Source organism: Oryx dammah, unplaced genomic scaffold (genome assembly GCF_014754425.2).
Source record: "Oryx dammah isolate SB20612 unplaced genomic scaffold, SCBI_Odam_1.1 HiC_scaffold_15, whole genome shotgun sequence".
Classification (NCBI taxonomy): Eukaryota; Metazoa; Chordata; class Mammalia; order Artiodactyla; family Bovidae; genus Oryx; species Oryx dammah.
Window position 1 is genome coordinate 40,744,552 of NW_024070199.1, and position 18,394 is coordinate 40,762,945.

At 54.4% G+C, this 18,394-nt stretch overlaps 1 protein-coding gene across 1 annotated transcript; it reads left to right on the plus strand.

The window, feature by feature from the left end:
• The first annotated feature begins 1,936 nt into the window (after window positions 1-1,936).
• Window positions 1,937-16,103, plus strand: NAA40 (N-alpha-acetyltransferase 40, NatD catalytic subunit). Its single transcript, XM_040256139.1, has 8 exons — window positions 1,937-2,103; window positions 8,110-8,205; window positions 9,206-9,258; window positions 12,155-12,250; window positions 12,321-12,479; window positions 12,593-12,676; window positions 13,148-13,225; window positions 13,474-16,103. The coding sequence occupies exons 1-8, from the start codon at window positions 2,098-2,100 to the stop codon at window positions 13,613-13,615; spliced, it is 714 nt and encodes a 237-aa protein (XP_040112073.1). The 5' UTR covers window positions 1,937-2,097; the 3' UTR covers window positions 13,616-16,103.
• The last annotated feature ends 2,291 nt before the right edge of the window (window positions 16,104-18,394 follow it).

The following is an 18,394-nucleotide window of genomic DNA, read 5'->3' on the forward strand; positions in this document are numbered from 1 at the left end:
CCCAGCCTGGAATGCCCTTCCCCTAGATGGCCTCCAGACTTTCTGCCTCCCCTCCTTCAGATGTTGACTCAAATGTCACTTTTTGTTTGCCTTCTCCGAACGTTTTAGTTAAAACTATAAACCTGGGGACTTCTCTGCTGGTCCACTGGCTAAGATTCTGTGCTCCCAATGCAGGGGGCTCAGGTTCCACCCCTGGTCATCAAACTTGATCCCACATGCCTCCACTAAGCGTTCACATGCTGAAACTAAAGATCTTGCAAGTCAGAATTAAAGATCCCGTGTACCACAGCTAAGACCCGATGCAGCCAAATAATAAATATTAAACAAAATAAAAACAAAATTTGACTTTCCACATCTGTCTTCCCTGTTTTGTTTTCCTGCTTATAACGTGTATCATCCAACATGATATGTATGTTACTGGTTCACTCATTTCGTTTATTATTTTCCTCTTTCTCCTAGAATACAGTTTCTATGAGGGCAGTGCCTTTTCTGTTTGTTGTTTTCTTTGCTGCCTGCAACAGTGCCTAGCACATGATGGGCACTCAACAAACGCTGCTTGAGTGGCTGTTCGGGGGCCACCCCTGTGCTGTGCTGAGGGAAGGACACGGAGTAAAACCTGACAAAGCCTATGAGGCTTGTCTTGGGTGGTGGTTTTCTGATTTCCATGAGTACGACCCTATCTGGGGAGCTCTTAGAAGCAAATATTCTGGCTCCAGCCCTGGAGATTCTGGGGTAGGCCCCAGGGCCTGCACAGTGCACAGGTTCCCCAGGTGACGGTGATGAGGGTCAAGCGGGGGTCACACTGGTCTGCTGGGATAGACTGAAATGAACGACGCCCAGGACGCCGGATGTCTCAATTTCACATCACCTTCCACTCCCCAGTAAACATGTCCGCCTCCCCTCTGAAGTGTAAGTTCTGGACCGGGACGGCACGTTGTTTCTTTCTGCATCCCCTGGGCTCCGCATAGCATTAGTATAGTCCTGTGCTGTGCTTAGTTGCTCAGTCGTGTCCGACACTTCGCGACCCCATGGACCATAGCCTGCCAGGGTTCTCTGTCCATGGGGATTCTCTGGCAGCAATACTGGAGGGAGTAGCCATGCCCCCCCTCAGGTATGGTCCTGCTGTTGCTGCTGCTGCTGCTAAGTCGCTTCAGTCGTGTCCGACTCTGTACGATCCCATAGACAGCAGCCCACCAAGCTTCCCCGTCGCTGGGATTCTCCAGGCAAGAACACTGGAGTGGGTTGCCATTTCCTTCTCCAATGCATGAAAATGAAAAGTGAAAGTGAAGTTGTTCAGTCATGTCCGACTCTTCGCGACCCCATGGACTGCAATCTACCAGGCTCCTCCGCCCATGGGATTTTCCAGGCAAGAGTACTGCAGTGGGTTGCCGTTGCCTTCTCCGGTATGGTCCTAGTCAGTGTTTATTGAAAGAGCGAATGAATGGAGGATGAATGAATGGTTAGAAGATAGATATACAGATGAATTAAAAAGAAAAAAAAAGTTAGATGGATGAATGACTCTGGTTAGAAAAGGGATTTCAAGAGTTCACGATCTAGAAGGTGGGAAATGTTCCAAACACCTCTCCTATGCCCGAGGGTTGTAGGAGGAGCAGGTATTTCAGAGGTCTTGACGCGTTTGGTCGGCTGGGAAGGTGGCTGCTCAGCGGATGACCGGGTCAGGCGGAGGAAACGCACAGGCAAGCGCAGGGGCGTTGTTGCCACCCACCCGGCTGCCCAGCAGCGCGCTGCCCCGCGAGCTGTGAAGCCGTTGCCATGGTTACAGACACAGCCTGGAGAGAAGGGGGCGGGCCCGGGCTTACGTCATTCCCAGCGCGACGCTTGCTCCGCGCCTCCCGCCTCTTTCTGGTGTGCGAGACCCTCGGCCCGCCTCCCAGGCTCTCCACCTGCGCGCCTTACCCCTGCCAGTCCCTGCGCGGGGCTCTGCGCCGGCGCGGTTCCCGCCGGGGCGCGCTGGGGAGCCCGCGAGGCGCATGCGCAGCACAGGACCCGCCGCCGCTCCAGTGTCGCCGCTACCGCCGCCTCCCAGCCGGCAAGTGTGGGAAGGAGGAGCTGAGCGCCACCGCCGCCGTTGTCGCCATGGGGGTGAGTGAGGCAGGGAGAGGAGACGCCAGGGCTGGGAGGCTTCCCCGCTCCCCTTGCCACCCCCCTGCGCCCCCATTGTTCCTTGAACCCCCTCTCACGTGACCCTGACCCCCTCCGGCCTCACGTGACCCCCCCTCCCAGCCCCCACATGACTCGACTACCTCAGTCGAAGTGTCCCCACGCCCGGCCCAGCCCTGGGAATCTCCTGGGGAGCCCCCTCTCCGGGCCCCACCCCCTACGGTGCCCCCGGTCTCTCGCGTCGCGCCGGCCCCTGCCTTCCTCTAGGATCTGTTATCTTCTTGGCGCCCACCCGCCATCCCCGAGCAGTCCCTGGGTATCCCCTACACCCCCGGGGGCCACCCATCATCCGGCTGTCACTAGCTTCGTGGCTTCCCATATCCTAGGCCTGCACTGGCTCGGAGGGAACCGAGGCCCAGAGGAAACGAGGCACCCAGCCAAGGTCACAGACAGTGACTGGGGCCAGACCCTGACTCAGGGCTCTCGAATCCCCGGCCTCAGCGCTTCCCGCTACTCGGCGAAGCTGGTTTCCCCAGGATCTTTCGAATGTCTCCACCGGTTCCTCTTGCTCCAGAAACATTCTTTTCCTTATCGACAGAGGCTTGCCTTCAGGGGCTTCCCAGATGCACGCAAGTGGGTCTTATTAGTTGGGTTGCTAGTGGTATTCACACCGCAGGTGGTTTTGCATGGGGAAGCTGTGCAGAAGGTGAGCAGGGGGCAGTGGAAGGGCCCTGGCGATGGCCCCAGCCCCGGGTGGATAGTGACCACCTGTTCCGCAGAAGGCAGTCTAGAGGCGCGTTTTATGCCTTTCCCGGGCATGTGCTGATAGAAGGTTGGGCAGAAGTTACTCGCGTGTTTCTGTGAGTTCACCTTCCTGAAGTCCTAGTTAGAGCAGCGCCGGTCGCTCTCCTGAATAAGTAACTGGCCCTCCCTGGCACCCGTGTATCTTAGTTTTTACACGAAATTTCCACCACCTTTAGGGAGTCTTCACTTTGGAGCCAGAGAAACTCCAGTTCCAGCCTGATCTTCCCTTACTGGCAGCATGATGTTGTGCCAGTGACCTGGCCTTTGTGGATTTGAATTTCCTCATGGATATGATGAGGATGACCTCCCCTTTGAGACAGATGTGAGGATTAAATGAGATAGTAAATATAAATAATCACATGGCTGCCTCTTAAATAGGGGCTGTTATTTTCCCCTGTATTCTCAGCCTTCAGTTTTCTAAAATAGATTTGTGCTATTTTTAACCCATTGGTTTTGTCCCTACAGTTATTAACCTAGATTTTTATCCTCTCCACTCAAATAGTTATTGACTGAATAAATCAACTTGTTAGACAGAAATGGTTGTCTTACCCATGTCAGAGCACTTTATGTAACCCATGTCAAAACCTATTCATCGTGTTTCAGCAAGGACTTTTGGACACTGTGCTTCATGTGTAGAAAATCAAGTCTAGAGGCCTTAGGCATCTTTAACCTAGATTTTAGTGAAAGGTCCCAGGCCCCATCTTCTGTTGAAACTGAATAAAATCTTGTGTCCCTTGGTGAATCTGCCCAGCATCAGCCATTCCAGACTGAGCAGAAAGCAACAAGCATAACATGCCATTCTGGTTGAACACTTCCTCATTGGCTGAGTTGAAACAGCGGCCTCAGAGATCCTGAGATCCTGCTTCTTCCTCTAGGGCCGCAATCTTATTACTCATACGTTACAGATGTGTTTCTCAGAACAGCCCCTACCTGGTTGGTCTCTTCCGGCCTAAAGCTCACTACAAAAGAGATTTGAAGTTTCCTCCCTGATGCAGAGCCAGAACCCTCTCGTTATCCTCATTCTTTATGGGTGGGGGGCTGTGGACTCCCCCACCTCATGTCGGAAAGGTCATGGTTCCTAGTCATCGCCCTCCAGCAGAGCGCCTTGCTCCATATGGCGGTCTGGCTGCTGGCTGAGGGAGAGGGGGGCCTCAGGTGGAGTGCCATTCTCTTCAGAGTTCTCTCGCCCTTGCTGCCACACAGGTGATGTCTCAGGAATTAGAATTTAGAGCTCTGTCTCGGGTTTCCCTGGTGGCTCAGCTGGCAAAGAATCCGCCTGCAATGCAGGAGACCCTGATTTGACTCCTGGGTTGGGAAGATCCCCTGGAGACGGGAATGGCTACCCACTGCAGTCTTCTAGCCTGGAGAATTCCATGGACTGTATAGTCCGTGGAGTCGCAAAGCGTCAGACACGACGGAGCAACTTTCACTCACTCTCTTTGACAGAAACAAGTTTTTCTTCTGGATTCCTTGTGGGATGGAAGCCTTAATACTGAAAACCTAAAGGGTACCAAGGCTTTTTTCTGAAAGGTGCCTCCTGCCCCCATGTTGGTGTTTTTTAATTTCACTCTGTGACCCCTCACAGTCATAGAGCTACTATTATGCCCAGCAGTCTTAGAGATACCACTTGAGGGATTTACAGGTGGTCCAGTGGTTAGGACTGTGTTCTCACTGCCAAGGGTGCAGGTTCAAGCCCTGGTGAGGGGATTAAGATCCCACAAGCTGCAAGGTGTGGCCAAAAGAGAGACCACTTTGATAGAAATAGCAAGGGGAGGAGTTTGACAGCTGCATGTGAAAACAGCCTTGCCTCACAGTTTGTTACAGCAAGCATCATTTACGTTTGATGGACGGAGCATGGACTTTGGGGTTCAGACCTGGCTTTGAATCTTGGAGGATTTATTCAGCAGGTGTTTATGGCTACTAGGTACTTGTGAACAGAAATCCTTACAATAAAGAATTTTTGTATCTGGTATAATGTATCCTTTTTTTCCATTGCAACAGCCCCGTGAGGTAGAGGAATTGTTAGCCCCGTTTTATGGATAAACTCTGGGAGTTGGTGATGGAGAGGGAGACTTGGCGTGCTGCAGTCCATGGGGCTGCAAAGAGTTGGACACAACTGAGCAACCGAACTGAACTGATTGATAAGGAAACTGTGGTTCAGGGGAACCAAGTAACTTGTTGGAAAGAGAGTAAATAACTTGCCCAGAGTCACACAGCTATTAAGTAAGTGGGAGGGCTGAGAATCAAATCTGGGTCTCTTGACTCAAAATCCCACACTCTTTATTATGTAAAGCTCCCTTGGGAAAGACGCTTAACCACAAGGAGCTTTACTGTTCACTGTGCTTATTTCCCATTTTAATTAGGAGACTCTTCCTGTGTCCCCGCAGGATAGTCTTACCTCCACAAGGCAGGACAAAGCTAATTGGAACAGTAGACCACTTTTCCTTGCAGGTGCTCGTTTCGGGGGAGGGCCTCTGCCTGTCTGGCCCAGCCAGCCGTAGCCTGTCTCATACCTGGTGTGCAGGCAGCGAAGCGCTTCAGGGGCACTTTCTTTATCCACAGTCTTGGGCCACAGCGGCCTGAAGCTCCAAGAGCCGCCTGGTTCACCTGTTCCCCTATGTGAATGAACCCATAAATCTGGAGGCCCAGACCTGGCCCTCCTGCTGCTTGTGCTTAGGAATTGCTTACTTTTGGTGCTTAAGAATGAGACGCTATGGAGGGAACCTGGATTTCATTGCCTTCTGGGTTCTGGATGTCACACGTGCAGCACCTCTGATCCTTCACCTCTGTATCATGCTGGGAGAGAGCTAGTGTGCAGGGTGAAGGCAGGGAGCTGGCCTCGACGGTGAAGGTGGACTTCTGGCCTAGCCTTGCAGCTGTTCTGTTAGGCCGGCAGTCGAGTCCCCATTTTCCTGGAGGTGGAGTTCCTTTCTCAGTTGCCTGGCCTGTTTGATGCCAAAGCGCATGTCCTTTCTGCCCCATTGCACAGCCCTGGTGATCTTCAGCCTCAGGTTTCCCTGTTCTTTATCCCTACCTCAGTGTGGAGGTGGGGTCTGGGGTGGTACTGTGTGGGCATTCACATCAACTGCCACCATGCCAGAAGGGTAATGAGGAATGAGTCACCAACCCAACGGCTGCTTTGGGGGCTCCCAAGGTCTCATCTTGACCTTATCCGAACAGAGCCAAGAAGGTCTTGGCCACGGGTAGGCTCTCCCAGTGGGAGACAGCATGGCTGGGGGGACAGATGCTGACTCTGCAGCCCAGCCCCTGGGATTTAGTCTCCCCTTTGCCATTTGCTCTCTGGGGAACTCTGAACAAGTCACAACATCCCTTTGAGCCTCAGTTTCTTCTTGTGAAAGTGTTCTGCAAGATGAGTGTATCTCAGTGTTGTCTTGAAACTCAGATTCCCAGAGGGGAAAAAAAATGGATGCTCTAAAACCTCTCTGTGGTCGAGAGGGGCTAGTTCTTTCCCCAGATCCCAGCGTCATGAGGACAGTCTGCTCTCTTGTTCCTTCCTCCAGGGAGATAAAAAAGGGGCTCCAGCCCGGTTTCCTGCAGTGCCCAGCCTGCAGCTGGTACACAGCTGGCGCTGGGCGAGGCTGTACCTAGAAGAGCCACCCCTGTGAGCTGGTATCGGAACTCTTGCCTCCTGCTTGCTTGTGCAGGAGTTAAGGACTCATTCCTGGAGGAACCGAGGGTAGAGTTTATCTGGCAGCTGGGTTTTTCAGCTCACCCTTTCCTGGGTTGTGTCCCAGCTAAGGTGGAATTGGAAGTAGCAAAATGTCTCATTGGTGAGGTCAGGAAGTGAGGGGTGGGGTCAGACGAGGCCATGTGGCTGGTGAAAAGCTGAGCCGTCTTCCCAGTGCCTTTGATTCAGGAGGTGCCTGTGCTGCTCTGCCCTTCCTTGGAAGTGAGAATGGGAAGTGTCGTTTATTGATCACAGGCCACAGTAACCCTCACGGGCTTAATACTTTAAAGGAGGTATTCAGGACCGTGCTCATCAGTTGAGGGAAGGAGGCTCCAAGAATGGCTGTGGCTTGTCCTAAGACCTGAAGGGAGTACAGGGCAGAAAGAGGCTTTGGATAAGGGCTGTTGAGCTTTGGGCTCTTTTCCCCATGTTTCCAGTTTGTTTGTTGGATCGTTCTTTGGCGGTGGTGGGTCGTTGTTGCTGCGCGCAGGCTCTTTCTAGTTGCGGGGAGCAGGGCCTCCTCTTCATCACGGTGCCTGGGCCTCTTGTGGCAGTGGCTTCTCTTCTGGGCTCCGCAGCACATGGGATCCTGCTGGAGCAGGGCTGGAACCCGCCTTCCCTGCACTGGCAGGCAGACTCCCAACCACTGGACCCCCAAGGAAGCCTACCAGTTTTTACACAGGGTAAGAGGGGAGGGTCCATGTAGACTTGAGAAAACCTCATGTGACTCTCCAGACCAGACGTGCTCCATTTGGAGGTATGGGGAAGGGGGGGTGGGGTTCGTGGTTTGCTTCTCTGTGTAGACAGCCTCCCCTGCAGCTTGGCTCTGCTGACCACGTGTCAGTGTCGCCTCTGTCCCCAGGTGAACTCCTTGGGGCCCTTCACTCTGCCCTTGGCATCACTGGGTGTTAAGTGTGCCTGCCACTCACTGGCCTTGCCTGCGCAGCCATTTCTGGGAGCAGCTCAGTCTCCTTAAGCTGGAGTGTCTCAGGCCTCGCTTAGAAAGGGACCCACCTCCCCAGGAGGCTGTTCCCCGAGCAGATCTTTGTTTCTTGAAGCCTGAAGACACTGAAAAGGCTTTGAATAAATTTATACTTAAGAGCAGCTATCAGCAGCTGCCTCAGATGCCATTGCCTTCCTGAAACCTGCCCTGAATGTGTCTAAAATTACTTGTTCCTGCCTTAGGAGGGAATGAACAAGTGAATATTTATTAGGCAGCTGCTGAGGTGCAGGGCTCTGAGCTCTCACTGAGTCCTCCCGCTGACCCAGTGGTCCTGTGGTCAGTCCTCTTCCCGGTAGGGAAGCGGAGAAGTCTAACAATGCTCCCACGGTCTCACGACTGGGAAGCGCTCAGGTCTCCAGCCAGACCTGAGTTCCTGCTGCTGAGACGAATTACGCGAATCAGGGACCGGCCCTTAGGGTCCCCCGAGGGAAAGTCAAGTCCGGTCTTTCGTGGGTCACCGCCTTCCAGCCCACTCTGCTTTTCCCTCTTGCAGAGGAAGTCGAGCAAAGCAAAAGAGAAAAAACAGAAGCGCCTGGAGGAGCGAGCGGCCATGGATGCTGTCTGTGCCAAAGTGGACGCCGCCAACAGGGTAACTCCCCTCTCCCAAGTCCCTTCCTCCTGGAACTTGAGCTTGGTTTTAAATTTGACTTCTTTTGGCGCCACCCTGTGGCAGAACGGAGTTACTACGCATCTGCACCTTTATTGCCTCCTTGCTGCGGTGGGGTTGGGGTGGGGCTTTGGACCAGCCTGGCTGGAAGCCTGGGAGAGTTGTGAGGAGGACCAGGGATGGACCCAGGCGTGCAGGGAAGTGTGGAGTCAAGAGAAAGTGGCTGCTTCTCTTTGTGGGTCTGTTTCCTTACCACTGGAAAAGCGTCTGGAAAAGTTTTTATTAGGGTTTTGCATCTTGGGGAGGAAGCCTCCCTAGTAAAATATGGTATAGTCTTCTCATTCTTGCCTTCAGACATTTACTGCCTGCCTGGGAGGTGCCACAGGTTGTGTGTGCACTGGGGGTTGCAGCAGCCTGGTTTCAAGGGGCCGCAGTCAGTGGAGGAGTAGCCGTGATTCTGAGCACCTGGGGGGCCTGACTGGGAGCAGCTCAGCTTTCCCATGAACCAGGAGAGATTTGGGTCACCCTTCCTGCTGCAGTTCACGTTCCAGGTTTTGTTACTCTTTTAGTCCACTCAGTAAACAGTCATACTTCCAAGGATGTGGCCCAGGGACATGATTGACCATCTTGGATTTTGAGCAGGGAAGGTTAGTTGAGGACCTCGTAGAAGGACATGAGTGGATCAGGGGACCTCTCTTCTCTTGGCCCAGGTGAGCACTGAGCAGGTTTTAGGCCCGGAGGCCAGTGTTTTAGTGTTAGGCAGGAAAGGTTCTTCTTTCCTGTGTCAAATGAAGCTACGGCTTTGTTGGGCCTTCTTCCTACACCCTACACGTGACTTCAGAGCTAAGACAGATGGTGGGTCTGTGTGAGGGCTGCTCCTGGGCCGGGGAGCTGTGCCTCCACGTGGGTCTGCGTAGGGTGGAGCTGGCGATGGCCAGGCCCACGCTTGTGCTGCGTACTCCCCTTTTCTTTCCCTCCACAGCTTGGAGACCCACTGGAGGCTTTCCCAGTGTTCAAGAAATATGACCGGAATGGGTGAGTGTTCAGCGTTCCTACCTGTCCTCTCCTTGCTCTGTAGGAATTCACCTTTCCAGAGTAGGTGTCCTCAGACTTCCTTTTTCTTTGTTAGTGAAATAGCAGAAACAGTGGCTAGTATTCTGCTGATACAGATCCCTCCGTTATGGTAACAGAGGGGTCTGCGGATGAGCACAGGTGGCCTGATCTCAGACTGACGTCTGTGTGGGACTTGGCCGTGCTCTCCAACCGAGAACCACAGAGCAGAAACAAACTTGAGAAGTCATCTGGGGTCATTCCCTCGTTTTAGAAAGAGAACCAAGCCTCCGAGAGGCTAAATGAGAGTCTGAGCTTGAGGAGCTTCTCCCTGGCAGTTGAGGGGACTTTTCACTCTCATTCCAGTGCTCCTTCCCTGAGTATATAGTATAATGGTTAAAAGCCACTTAGGGCTTTGTGACCTTGGACAAATTCCTTGCCTTCGCTGTGTCTAAATTTTTGAAATGGGTGCTTTGCCCACAGAGTCATCAGAAGGATTGCGTGCACTGTTAGTGCCCGGAACACACTAAGGCTGGACCCGAGTGAGCTGTTATTACTCCTGTTCTCTTCCCTAATCCAGCTCACTGCTGATTCTGGATTAAAGCTCCCCTCCCCTTTCTCTTGCTTTGGCTTATAAAATAGGTACCAGAGATGCTATTGGCTCAGGAAAAAATGGGGGCTATGATTTTACAGAATCATCACCATGGGTTTGAATCATAATGATGCTTCTTATTAACCATATTTGGTTAAGTCGACATACTCTTCGAGCCTTATTTTTGATTGGTTAAATGGAATGATGATACCAAACTTGCAAGGCGGTTTTAAGGATCACAGAGACTATACCCAGCACTGTAAGTAGGAGCTGGTGTCAGTATTCTAGTGAATGAGATAAGACAAGTGTAAATGCGTGAGTTACGAGGAGCAGCTCTAGTAGGTAGTGCTGCGTTCGCCTTGCGTGGCTGTGTCTGAGTTTCACAGGATCACGTTAATGTCTTCTTCCTGTCTGTGATCAGATGCGGCGCGACTCCTCTCAAAGCTGCATCATCATTCAGGTTCCAGGAAGTCCTCTGACATAGTTTGGCTATGGCAAACCTAGGCAGTGCATTAGAAGGTGGAGATGTCACTTTGCCAGCGTGACATAGTCAAAGGTCCATCTAGTCAAAGCTATGGTTTTTTCCAGTAGTCATGTACAAATGTGAGAGGTGGGCCATAAAGAAGGCTGAGCACAGAAGAATTGATGCTTTCGAATTGTGATGCTGGAGAAGACCCAAGAGTCCCTTGGACAGCAAAGAGATCAAACCACTGAATCCTAAAGTAGCTCCACCCTGAATATTCATTGAAAGGACTGATGCTGAAGGTGAAACTCCAGTACTTTGGCCACCTGATGCTAAGAGCCGACTCATTGGAAAAGACCCTGATGCTGGGAAAGATTGAAGGCAGGAGGAAAGGGGGCGATGAAGATGAGATGGTTAGATAGTGTCACCGGCTCAGTGGATATAAATTTGAGCAAACTGGGAGATAGTGAAGGACAGAGGAACCTGGAGTGCTGCGGTCTGCGAGGTTGCAAAGAATCAGGCACAACTTAGCGACTGAACACCAACAGAGATTCCTTACTGTGATCTCAGTGTTCCCGCCCCGCATTCTCATGACTTCCAGAAACACGGGTCAGCTCTGAAGCAGGCACTGCCAGTTGACTCTGGGCTCATTTGATGCCTGGAATTGTGTGTGATTTGTGTGGCTAAGACTGTACTTTCATGTGCTTAAAGAAGTCAGATTAGTGGAGAATCAATACTCTCCAACCGGCCTTTGGAAAATTGATAGCTAAGACAGATGCAGTGCTGTGCTGGGTCATTTCTGACCACTGCATGGCCAGTAGTACAAAGAAAGAAGGCTCTTCAGAGCCAGGAGTCCTGTATTCACATGGCCGAGCACACATGTAGCTCATTCAGTGCGCCAGTCAGCAGGGGTGACGGTGGCTTCCAGGGGTGATGACCTCCGAGGAGTCAAATCAGTCCTTTCAGAATGTGGCGCTTCCTGGAAAATGTGATTTCACAGTTTGCCAAAGAGTTTAACTGTAATTTACTTAAGTCATCTAGAAGTAAATAGCAGATCGAGGGAATTGCCTAGCGGTCTGGTGGTTGGGACTCAGAGATTTCACTACTGTGGCCCGTGTTCAGGCCCTGGTCAGGGAACTAGGGTCCTGCAAGCTGCATGGCATGGCCCCGAAAAATAGACTGATACCTTAATGCCTCATTCATTAGTTTAGGGAAGCAGAACTTGGAGTGAACCTGAACCCTGATGCATTCTGTTGGTCAGCCGAGACCATCCCTGTGGCCTCAGAGGAGGCCACAGGCAGGACTCCTCAGCGGGAGGGGGCTGCAGTCTTCCTGAAGGGCCTGAGGTCATCCAGCCACTTTTGCAGGCAAGATTGGAAGATAAGAATGAAGGGCTCCCATGGGTGCCCAGTGAGGACTTGATTCAGAAATGAGAGCAACAGGAAAAATGCCTCAGGGCAGGAACTAAGAGACCAGAGAAGACTCGGGTGTTTATAACAAAGTACAGAAGAATGGGCAGAGAGAGCAAAGAGGTAGCCGAGAGGGGCAGGAGTTGACAGAGGGCTGAGTCTGATAAGGACGGTGTGGGGTGGGGGGGGCAGCAGGAAGCGGGGCTTGTGGTCAGGATGGCGGTAGGCTGGTGATGACAGTCATTAATCTCAGCCTGAACGGCTTCGTTCCTTCACAGGTACCTTCTGGAGTCACGTCCGGGCTCAGCTTTTCCCTGTAGATGAACTGAGACCAGGCGCGCCTCGTCGTCAGGCTGTCCGGGCAGCGGGTGGTGCTGGGCCTGGCGCCGGCTCCAGACGCCTCCTCTCCTCTTGCAGGTTGAACGTCTCTATTGAATGTAAGCGCGTGTCCGGCCTGGAGCCGGCCACCGTGGACTGGGCCTTCGACCTGACCAAGACCAACATGCGGACCATGTAAGCACGCCTTGGGCGGGGGCCGGCTGTGCCCTGCAGAGTCGCTGTGCTGACTGCCGCTGTCTCCCAGGTACGAGCAGAGCGAGTGGGGCTGGAAGGACCGAGAGAAGCGTGAGGAGATGACGGACGACCGAGCCTGGTACCTCATCGCGTGGGAAAACCGATCGGTGCCCGTCGCCTTCTCTCACTTCCGGTTTGACGTGGAGTGTGGTGATGAAGTCCTGTACTGGTAGGGGCTGCGGCGCGGGGGTGGGCACGGGGAGGAGGCAGAGGCCACACGCATGTCTGGGCCTGGGCCAGGCCTCACGGCCCCTGCAGGCTCACCCTGCTTTCCTCCCCCAGCTACGAGGTGCAGTTGGAGAGCAAGGTGCGGCGGAAAGGCCTGGGGAAGTTCCTCATACAGATTCTGCAGCTCATGGCCAACAGGTAGGGAGGGGGTGGTGTGTGTGTGCGTGCGTACGTGCGTGTGTGTGAGTGTAAGTTCCTCATACAGATTGTGCAGCCCATGGCCAACAGGTACCGCTGTGTGTGTGTTGCTCTTGGGAGGAGCTGCCTCTGCCGTACACCCGGCAGGGGAGGTGGGGACAAGGCTCACAGGAGTGTTCCGGAAGAAGGCTCTGGAACCTCCCCGCCCTGCCGTGACTCCACGTTTGGTGCAATGGGCCCAGGGCAGCAAGCACCCCCAAGGGCCTGTTCTGTGCGTCTCCACTAGGACGCGGAGGAGAAGCCAGTCAGGTGGGGAGCAGCCTCGTCTCAGAGGGCGGCAGTAAGACTACTGAGCAGGGCTTAGGAGCACTCCCAGGAGCAAGCGGGAGACAGCAGGCGGAGACACGAGAGAGCATGTGTGATTTAGCACCTGTTTCTCCTTCTGGAAGGTTCTCTGTGCTTCCTTCTCAGCACACAGATGAAGAAAGTTATGTTAACGGTATTTAAGCACAATCACGGCGCCTACCAGTTCTTCAGAGAAGCGCTGCAGTAAGGAGCTGGGCCTGGTGGGGGACCCTCTGGGCAGCGGCAGCTGCCGGCCCCTGTCTTTTTCCCTGTCCTGGCCCCCCTCGTCCTGACACGGAGTTCCTGGGCCTGAGGTCCAGGGGGCGGAGGCTGGGGGAGATGGTGTAGGCGCGCCTCCGGCTTGGTCCCCTGCCCTGCTCCTGAGCCCTGACTCCTGGGGTGAAAGGCAGTCCACCGTCCCCCACCAACCCTTTCCTCCCGCCTGCCTGCAGATTTGAAATCGATGACTCTTCCCCAAGCATGTCCGGTTGCTGTGGGGAGGACTGCTCCTATGAGATCCTGAGCCGGAGGACCAAGTTTGGGGACAGCCAGCACTCTCATTCGAGTGGGCACTGTGGCGGCTGCTGCCACTGAGTCCGAAGCCGGAACGCGCTCTCCAAGGCCTGTCCTCTCCCCAGTCTCACGCCACTTGCCAGGCGGCCTCCTCAGTCCTGACCCTGGGGAGGGGTGGTCCGCCTGGCCCCCTGCTTTGCCCTGGAAGGGCAGGCTGCCCGGAGGAGCAGCGAGGAGCCGGACACCCGGCGCATCCTCTCAACAGTGGCTGCCTTCTCACGTGGCCCTTGGCCCTGAGCGTGGGGCTCTGTGACCTCCCTGTCGCCGAATTCCTGACAAGCCCCCTCCCCGCCACACACACAGCTGGATGAATGGAGTGTTTGTTCACAGCTTCGTGAAAATCCTGGAGCCCTGGGTCAGGGCTGGCTGGTTCCCAAAGAGGAATGGGCTCGGCGTAGGATCTTGTGCCGAGAGAGGCTTCAGAGTGGCTCCTCCTGTTCAGTGGAGGGGACGCTCGACGGAGACCCCTGGAAGGCCTTTTGTGTCACAACCCCAGGGAGCAAGGGTGCTCTTTCTGGCTGTGCCTTTGTGGATCCGCAGTTAGAGTGGAGTTGTCCTAGGGACCAGCCAGCTCTGGGAGCCCATGGTTGTCAGCGAGATGCCGAGGGGCCGGGAAGCCGCGTCGGTGGGGCCTGTATGGGAACCAGGGCTTCTCTGGCTTCTGACCAGGCTGCATCCCGAGCTTGGCCCCGTGATCTCAAGGTGGTGACCCGAGATTTTTATCCACAGGAAAGAGCTGGAGCCCGGCCTGCTCATCTTCATCCCCTCTCGGTGCCTCTCTGCCTCTCGCCTGCCCCCTGCCCCGATCTGACTCTCAAGGGGGAAATAACATCAGGGAGCCCCTCGTCTTCCCCCTTAAGGTCCCTTGTTCCTGCCATATTTAATGCTGTTTCCTCTCATCTTGGTGCTGTTAGCTCTCTGAGGGTGGGTCTCCTTCCCCACCGCCATCCCCCCTGCCCTCCAGACTTCAGAGAGCCCCCAGCCAGCAGCAGGCCTGCCTGCACCCCCAGCCTGGCCCCTGCTCCCTCAGGGAGGCCCGCCCTGGCCAGCAGCACAGGACGCGGCCCCACAGCTGCCCTTCTCCTGGTGCCGCCAGTGGTGGCAGGTGGGTGGGGAAGCCCCTTCCTCTCCTCTTGTGGGGTGGACAGGGCGTGGGGTCAGAGCTCAGGCTACCCCTCATCCCCAGACCTTACTCCCCTTCCAGGGAAGAGAATGACCAAATCCTTATCCAGGAAAAAGCACCTGCTGCCTCCCCTGGGACAGCCTGGAGCTCTGCCTTCCAGAGCATCCCAAAGGTCCTGCCTGCGGAGTGTTGCTCCCAGGAGGTTGGTCAGTGCTTCTGACCTCAGTCCACTCACACTCCAGCCCCTGCCCTGGCTCAGGCCACCTGTGCAGGCCCATCTCCCCGAAGCTGCTCTGGCTTCTCCCAGGCTCCCACGTGTGCGGGGCTGGGGCACACAGCCTCCCCACTGAGTGCTCTGCGATGCTCTTGACTGGTCAGCAGTGGACAGACATGGCACTCCCTTGGAGAGGGCCCCGCACCTTCACACTGGAGCAGACCCACCTTTGCCCCACTCGGCTGGCTCCCAGGAGTTTTTACCCAAAGGGGAGGGTTTTCATTGCTGGGAGGACGTTAGAGGGTTCCTTCTAAGAATCGTGAAACAACAGAAGCATATTCAGGAAGAGCTTTTCGTTTGATCCCTGCTGTCTGTCAAAGGACACAGAATGATAAACATTCATCATTTTAGATCATGGATTTCTGATAACCTCCCACTCACAGGGCCCCAGAGGGACCCCAGTGTAAATCCCACATAAAGGGAGGGAAGCGTCCATGTCTCTCTCCCTCCACTGGACACCTGGCACTGAGCCCCATTGGTCAGTGGACACTGGTGTGGGCCATGCCTGTCCAGCCGCCTCTGCCGCCGCCCGCAGGCTGCTGGGGATGGGGGTCAGGCTGGGCAGGGAGGCAACAGCCTGAGGCTTGTAGGTCACCCTGTTGCCATTGAGCCTGTTCAGTTCTCAGCCATCAGTCTCCATTTCTGCAAGGTCTTGGTTTTAAGAAACAGCAGGTCTTGTACCAGGCTTTCTGGTTATGTTGTTTGCTGCTGCCCAGTCGCTTCAGTCGTGTCTGACCCTGCGACCCCATAGATGGCAGCCCACCAGGCTCCCCCATCCCTGGTGGTTTGTTCGGGGCATGTTAAAAAATATTAATTTGAGACTTGTTTTTTAGTTTTCCGCTCTATTTCAGGTTATTTTCATTGATGTCAGATGTATACATGACATGTGTGTGGTTCTTTTTAACCCTTCCTGGGTTTTTTTGTGTTTTTTTTGCTTTTTTTAGAGGAAACTTTGGAGATAAAATGCCTTCTTGATATATATATATATATATATATATATATTTTTTTTTTTTTTAGCAACTTGTTATCACTGGAATCAAAGGGAAAAGTGATCTCTTTTTTTGCATTGGTTGTGTTTGTGTGTCACAAATAAAAGACACTTTGTTCAGCTACTGGGACGGCTTCCTGGTGCTGAGGTGCCATAGCAGTTAGGGCTCAGACCATCCAGCATTGGATCTAAACTCTCGGGGCACGTAGCTGTGATGGCCCCACACCTCTTCCTGTGAAGGAAGCCTTGGGCAGGGAAAACCTCAGGGTATTGGTGGTGAGGAGCCAGTCGTGGAAACAGACCACCGAATGCATATGTTTGTGCCACTTCTCAGAAGCCCAGGGCAGAGGTCAAAGGTCTCCTGAAGGGTGCCTGCTCTGCATGCTGGAGAGAGTCCCCTGCCAAGTGTTGTCACATTTAACGTCTGCAGGCAAACAAATTCCAGAACGCGTGTGGGAGTTGACTAGAGTGCATTGGTGTTTCTTTGACTTAACTGGGGTTCTCAGAATATTCTTCATCTCTTGAAAAGATTCTGGTCCCCCCTTCACTCAGGAAAGACAGAGGCCCAAAGGAAGAGTAACTCATGTCAGGCCTGACAGGGCAGGAGGATTAGGAGCTGGGGGAGGCTCAGGCCTCTTGAGTGTGAGAGACGGAGCTGTGCGGCTTTTCCCAGGCGGACTCCCCCTGAAGCTTGTCCCAGGGAGCAGAGGCAGGAAGTGGGCCGGGAGCCAGGGCTCAGAGTGCTTCCCGTGGACGATGAGGGCCAGCCTCCTGGTGTTGCTGCTGGGCGGTCACCCCTGCTGGAAGGTGGAGAGGGCGGCCGGGGTGGAGCCCCGAGCCCCCAAAGTCTTCACAGTCTGGCGGGACTGCGATCTGAGGAAAGGAACAGAGTCAACAGCTGTCTCGTAGATGCCCCGTGTTAGGGCTTCAGCCCTGTGGGTGGGGGCACAGCTGGGCACGGTGGGTGCAGCTCCCTTACCCTGGAGGCATGAAGGAAGGCATCCCAGCCCTTGGGGAAGAAGAGCGTTTTAAATGCTGGAGCATCACTCGGCAGCCTTCTCATGAGATGGAACTCTGCCTCTACCACCCCACCCCCTACCTCCGAGTTCTTTGTTCCTTGAAAGTGAAAGTCACTCAGTCATGTCCGACTCTGCGACCCGTGGACTATACAGTCCATGGAATTTTCCAGGCCAGAATGCTGGAGTGGGTAGCCTTTGCCTTCTCCAGGGGATCTTCCCAACCCAGGGATCAAACCCAGGTCTCCTGCATTGCAGGTGGATTTTTTTTAACAGCTGAGCCACAGGGGAGGACCTTGTTCCTTGAAGGCTGTTGTAATCCCAGGCAGGAAATTGGAGTCACTGTCCCCTTGCTGCAGAGTAAATGCCCAGATCTAGAAGGATTGGAGGGGCCTCCCTTTGCTGCCACTGGCCCCGTCTGCCCCCCACACCACTTTCCTAAGTAACCAGGCTTCCTCTTTGGTCCTCCAAGGTGGCTGCCCCCACCCCTACCTCCATCTGCAGTTCAGACTTCCTCATTCCAAGTGGTACCAGCTGGAGCGCCCACCCCCCCTCCCCGCCACCACTTCAGTGAGCAGATAGAGCAAGAGGCAGAGTTGCAGGATGAGAGGTTCTCAATTTCAGGCAGAGCCTGAGCTGGTCTCAAAGTTTCCCCAGTGTGTGAAACCTGGTCACCGATGGTTTCCACCACCAGGCTTTGAAAGTGGCTGCTTCAAACACAGGCAGATTTATTCTAGTTTTTTCTGCTTTTCCCTCTTCAAAAGTATTAACAGGTTGTTTCTCATGAGGTCAAGGGTCTAGGGCGATTGGGAAGATACTGCAGAGGCACCTCGGAGACTGGACAGCCCGATGCCCTCGCACTGTTGCTTGGCTACGGAGGGGAGGGGACTGGCATCTGGTGGTCCCCCGGGATGCCAGCGGCCACTCACCCTTGGTCTTCACCGTGCTGAGGGCCCAGCAGGGTCTGCATCTGTCTACGTGCCCTGGTCCGTGGTCGTGCCCCCAGACAAGATGCTGTGGGCATGCAGATCCTTGTGGGTGTGCACGTCACGTTTCACGATGGAGTTGTGGGTTGTCTTGGCCCTGGTGGACTCCCTGTCTGGCAAAGCCGACACCTGTTGGCCTGGTATCTTCCCTCAGGTCCTGGCCAGTAGGGCCGCTGTCTCCTGAGAGAGGCCTGCCTTTTGTCCCATGCAGGGAGCAGGGAGCTGCCTAGAAAGATGGGGACTGGAGCTGAGAAGTTCAGTGTCAAGGCATGTCTGCCCTATGGGGGCAGGCTCACCCCCAGTGGAGGGCTGGAGGAGGGCCTTAGGACGGGGCCAGGACCAACAGTGATGACCCGCCCTCCAGAGGAGGGGAAGCAGCCGTAGTCATCTCGTGCTCAGAGTCCAGGGTCACA

What these genes read in the sequence shown, in the direction of transcription:
- NAA40 (XM_040256139.1), top strand. An exon ending in AAGAAATATGACCGGAATGG is followed by an intron (nt 9,259 to 12,154) that starts GTGAGTGTTCAG and finishes CTCCTCTTGCAG; the next exon opens with GTTGAACGTCTCTATTGAAT. An exon ending in CTGCAGCTCATGGCCAACAG is followed by an intron (nt 12,677 to 13,147) that starts GTAGGGAGGGGG and finishes CTTCCTTCTCAG; the next exon opens with CACACAGATGAAGAAAGTTA.